Here is a 5720-nt window from a genome sequence, read left to right as displayed (position 1 = left end):
TCTCTCTTCTCTCTCTCTCTCTCTCTCTCTCAAGCAACAACCAACTTCTGTGTTCGTATGCCTCTTTTTTTCTGATTCAAACACATCAACAAAACTCCCATTGTTCAATTGAAGAACTACCACAAGTCACCTTTTTTTCAAGACCTACAAACCAAACAACAACTTCTCTACAAGGTTGTTAATGACGGTGTTCCAATGAAAGTTATCAATAAACTCGAATCAGAAGTCATTAATTTCTTTTCTTCTTCTCTTTCACGCCAAAATCGACCCAATCATAAAATCCTACGCTCTGCATTTTTAAAGAACACCTTGAGAAAGGGGGTTGGCGACATAGATCTGATAGGGGCGAAGATTAATTAGTTGCATAGGGACTTGAAGAAAACACGAAGATTAATTAGGTCAAGAAAACACCAATTGAACTGCAATCAGAGGATAATATGATTTCTTTTTATACTTGTGGAGATCCCACAACTGAGGATGCAGACTTTGTCAAGAGGAGCAAGAGGGTTGATTTTGGCGAGACAGCCAACATGAACGATGGTGTATTCACTGAATGGTGAAGTTCCTACAAAATGGAAAAGGGGTTTTCCGTTGATGGAAAATCGAGATTTTTGATCGTTAATCATGACTCCTCTATCGGTGTTGATTCTTAAAAGGTCACACATGTTGCTCTCTTTGGATTTACAGTGGGCGCACTCTTTGCATTCTCCAGTGAAAACAGGGAGGACATGATCTCCGGGCTGAAGCTCAGTCACTCCTTCCCCAACACTCTCCACGACCCTGTTCATGTTTAAAAACTTATTAGATTATTTTCAGATCAAAGATTAGAAGAAACCCTTTTCCGGTTTTAACAAGAATCAAACATACCCTCCAACTTCATGTCCAAAAATTCGAGGAAACAAAGCATTCTGACCTGAAAAGTTCAAAAACAAAGATTTATGATTTTTATTTTGGGTTTTTACAAGATCAAAACAGGGAATAATAGTTACCTTGGCTTCCCAGAAGTAAACATCGGTGTGACACAAGGAGGTGAAGAGGATTTTGATTGTCTGTATATGTGTTCTGTGTGAGAGAGAGAGAGAGAGAGAGAGAGAGAGAGAGAGAGAGATTTTATATATTAAATAATTATATTTAGTTTTTTCTTTTTTTAAAAAAATAACTTAAAAGATCATAAATGGTCCCTGTGGTGTGAAATGACGAAAATGCCCTCAATTAACAGACAAAAGTTAACAGAGTTAGTAATAAGGACCATCTGTCAAAAGTTTTTAAAGCACAACGACCATTTATGATATTTTTAAACCATGGGGACTAAACTTCAGAATCTGGGAAAACACAGGGACCATTTATGATGTTTTTTCATATATATATATATATATATATATATATATATATATATATATATATATATATATATATATATATATATATATATATATATATATATAACCCGTGGGAACCACGGTTATAAAATTAATTAAATTTTTATAGTGAAACTCAAAATTATTAATCAAATATTTTAAATAAATTATTAATTAAAAGATATTTTTTAGTTATATAAAATTATAATTTTTAATTTAAATAAATATATAAATTATATCATCTTATAATTTGTATTAACTTTATTTTAATTTTATTACAATGTTATTAATTTAATATAATTAGACTGGGAAATTTAAAATTTAAAATTTAAATTAAGAATTAATATGTTAATAAATGATATGTATTAATTAGGAAAATTAATAGGGTGATACATGTCAAAAGTAGAATAAAATATGTATTTATTAAAAAGGCCTAATAAGATGATACATATCAAAAAGAGATTAAAGTTGATACTATGTGTTACGTAAATCGTCTCTTCCCGTCACAAGTAATACGATTAGATCGTATCCCAAAACCTCGATTGAGAGTGTTTAGCCATAAGTCTTCATGAGCCTTCCTTTCCGCAGCCGTTGTTCCGAACTGTCCTTAGATCTTTCCAGAGCCGGAGACTGAACCTCTCCAGTATAAAGATAACTTAGTAGGAACAACCCCCATCTTATGGATTTCCGATACTCATACCCCTACCTTGATACCAGGACTGCATCATAGGGATGTAGGTCAAACCTTCGAGAACATACCCCTACTCCATTGGTGAACGATTGAAATACATCTAGGTGCAAAGATAGCCCTTAATAGGAATTCTAGTTCAATTATGAAGGGTTAGTAAGAAGGTTATTAGTATCATTTCCTCGCTCATACATTTCCAAGTTATATATAACGAAGACCTGGCAGATAGTAAAATGTGAGATTGCTGACTTAGTTTCTTTTCCTCGTCGGGATGTGAAACTAAAATAGAATCACACATTTTACTATCCGCCTAGTCTTGATTATATCATAACGTCTATAAGCTGAGTTCTCATGTATAATAACTCATATCTTAGTCAGAATCAAATAATCTAGAGCCAACCTTGGTCACTCACGAACCCCTTGTTTTTTTCGTGTTACAGAATCATGTCGTCATCCAGAGATAGTCAGCCGAACAACGAAGCCCCTATCCTTCATATCGACGCTGCCACTTTCCAAGCCGCAATAACAGCTGCCGTGCCAGCTGTCCTTGCAAACCTCAACACTAGTAATGCAATCCCTGACAAAGGAATGGAAAATTCTGATCGACGTACCGATCCAAGAATAGAGATGGCAAAAAAACCCGTACCCGATGGGTACCCGAAACCGAACCCGAATTGACCGGGTAAATCCCCGGATTTGTCGGGGATGGGGACGGGTACGGGTATTACCCAAATGTGAAAATCGGGGATGGGGACGGGGATGGTTTTACATATCGGGTACCCATACCCTTACCCGAAACCGTACCCGATGGGTACCCGATATATATATATATATATATATATATATATATATATATATATATATATATATATATATATATATAATATTCATTTATGTTATATTTTTAATCCATTTAAAACATCGTATACATAATTCAAATTGTGAAAGTGAGAATTCATTTATGTCATGTATAGATTCAATCAACCTTCTGTGAAGTGTAAATTCAGTTACGTTATATTTTTAATCAATTCAAAATTCTCACCGATTACCTCATTGTGAAACTAAGTCAAACAGTCAATACTCAATAGGGTTTTTTTTTATTCCTTAATCAACTCATCGTCAAACCTTCGAGAACATACCCCTACTCCATTGGTGAACGATTGAAATACATCTAGGTGCAAATATAGCTCTTACTAGGAATTCTAGTTCAATTATGAAGGGTTAGTAAGAAGGTTATTAGTATCATTTCCTCGCTCATACATTTCCAAGTTATATATAACGAAGACCTGGCAGACAGTAAAATGTGAGATTGCTGACTTAGTTTCTTTTCCTCGTCGGGATGTGAAACTAAAATAGAATCACACATTTTACTATTTGCCTAGTCTTGATTATATCATAACGTCTATAAGCTGAGTTCTCATGTATAATAACTCATATCTTAGTCAGAATCAAATAATCTAGAGCCAACCTTGGTCACTCACGAACCCCTTGTTTTTTTCGTGTTACAGAATCATGTCGTCCTCCTGAGATAGTTTGCCGAACAACGAAGCCCCTATCCTTCATATTGATGCTGCCACTTTCCAAGCCGCAGTAACAACTGCCGTGCCAGCTGTCCTTGCAAACCTTAACGCTAGTAATGCAATCCCTGACAAAGGAATGGAAAATTCTGATCGACGTACCGATCCAAGATTCGTCTCTTCAAGTCTTCGTCGAGTCTCGCTCCCGTTCCTATTGTGACGTTGTTTGCCCTCGCTCCTGCCTTGCTTCATCTGCGAGACTGCGAATTTACATTTCGACTTCCAAGTTCTAACCGGCGTCCGGCAAGGAGGCAACCATCTTCATTCTCCATCGACGCTGTGCTATACCACTACTCCACCGTAAGATAATCGGCGGTCAATTGAGTACATTGATGTTCAATCAGGTTTGTCCGTTTGATTTTTGAACTTACTCGATTTTTAACTTTTGAGTCCAGTTGATGATTTTGCATCCTCCCCATGTTCAGTCGATTGTGTATGAATGTATATGTATTAGTGGAGATTAATTGTTGTCTATTGTGAATATCTATTGTGTATTTTTGTATGATTGAAACAGTGAATATCTATTGTGATGAATGTTTATATGTTGAACTCTCGTGTGATTAATTTGTTTTGGGCAGAAAAATGGAAAAGATTGACTCAGGGAGTGAACAACCTTCAACACCAATTGGTTCTACAAATGTTGATGTTGAACATGATAATACAAGTCCAAATGTTCCTTCCTTTGAAGAATCACTTCAATCAGATGCGGTAAATCTTCCAAACAAAAGACAAAAAAGCATTGCTTGGGATCAATTTGTTAAAGTTACTGTTAATGGGAAACTGAAGGCACAATGTAAAACTTGTAACACATTACTAGGAGCAGATCCAAAAAATGGCACCAAACATTTGTTAGTACATAGGGAGAAATACATAGCTAAGGGCCAAACCGATATTCGCCAAAAACTTTTGGTATCGAACTCGAAAACCGATTTGTCTACATATGTCTACAATGAGAATGAAAGTAGAAATGCATTGGCTAAAATGGTTATATTACACGAGTATCCTCTTTCTATTGTTGAGCATGTTGGTTTTAAGAATTTTACAAGGACCATTCAACCTTTATTCAAATGCCCTTGTCGGAATACATTGAAAAGTGACATTAAAAATGTGTATGCGATGGAAAAAAGTAAGGTTATCCAAAAGATTGAAAATTTGCAAGGTAGAGTTGCCATTACAACTGATATGTGGACTTCGACCAATAAAAAAAAAGGGTTCATGGCTATCACAGGTCATTATATTCATGATTGGTGTCTTCAAAGTAAAATATTAAGGTACTGCTTCTTTTCAAGTTTTTTTTTTGTTGTATGTTATATGAATTTTTTTGAACTTTATCATTATTATGTTTGACAGGTTTGTTTATGTGCCTTGCCCACACACAAGTGAAGTTCTCACAGATGTTTTGATCGATGCATTAATGGAGTGGAATGTGGACACCAAATTGTCTACTATCACAGTGGACAACTGAACTACGAATGATGCATTAATCGGTAAGATTAAAGAAAAGTTGCAAATAAATAATTTGATACATGATGGCACACACATTCACATGAGATGTGCGGCTCATATTCTTAATCTTGTTGTCAAAATTGGGTTAGAGGTCATTAAAAGATCAATTGAAAATGTACGTGAAAGTGTAGCTTATTGGACAGCAACCCCCAAAAGGGTTGATACATTTGAGATCTAATGTCGACAACTCAAAATACCTTACTCCAAGAAGTTAGGTTTAGATTGCCCCACAAGATGGAATTCAACTTACTTGATGTTGAAAGTGGCATTAATGTATAAAGAGGTCTTTGGGCGTTTAAAACAACGCGATAGTCAATACAAAACATTGCCCAGTTTATTAGATTGGGAGAACGCACAAGAAATATGTGGGAGATTGGAATTGTTTTATAATGTCACCGCGATCTTTTCTGGAACAAAGTACCCCACAGCCAACTTATATTTTCCCAAAATATGTGAGATTAGACTAGAATTATCTAAATGGAATTCTTGTTCTAATATAATCGTGCAAAAAATGGCAACGCAAATGATTGCAAAGTTCAATCATTATTGGGGTACCATTCATGAGTTGAAAGGTGTTGCTGCAGTTTTTGA

The 5720-nt window shown here is 35.3% G+C and overlaps 1 protein-coding gene across 1 annotated transcript; it reads right to left on the bottom strand.

The window, feature by feature from the left end:
* Positions 1–425: 425 nt before the first annotated feature.
* Positions 426–4042, bottom strand: LOC145039826 (alcohol dehydrogenase 3-like). Its single transcript, XM_078987831.1, has 3 exons — positions 3952–4042; positions 868–913; positions 426–780 (listed from the first exon to the last, which is right to left on the bottom strand). The coding sequence occupies exons 1-3, from the start codon at positions 4040–4042 to the stop codon at positions 426–428; spliced, it is 492 nt and encodes a 163-aa protein (XP_078843957.1).
* Positions 4043–5720: the final 1678 nt, after the last annotated feature.

The sequence above is a fragment of the Lactuca saligna genome, chromosome 4, assembly GCF_052625555.1.
Source record: "Lactuca saligna cultivar CGN05327 chromosome 4, ASM5262555v1, whole genome shotgun sequence".
Lineage (NCBI taxonomy): Eukaryota > Viridiplantae > Streptophyta > Magnoliopsida > Asterales > Asteraceae > Lactuca > Lactuca saligna.
This window is presented reverse-complemented; position numbering and strand designations above follow the sequence as displayed.

Excerpts from the sequence above, each read along its gene's own strand:
- LOC145039826 (XM_078987831.1), bottom strand. The coding sequence starts at position 4,042 with ATGGGGAGGATGCAAAATCATCAACTGGACTCAAAAGTTAAAAATCGA. Across the intron at positions 914-3,951 it reads AAACCTGATTGAACATCAAT|GTCAGAATGCTTTGTTTCCT; the intron begins GTACTCAATTGA and ends TGAACTTTTCAG. Across the intron at positions 781-867 it reads TTTGGACATGAAGTTGGAGG|GGTCGTGGAGAGTGTTGGGG; the intron begins GTATGTTTGATT and ends AAACATGAACAG.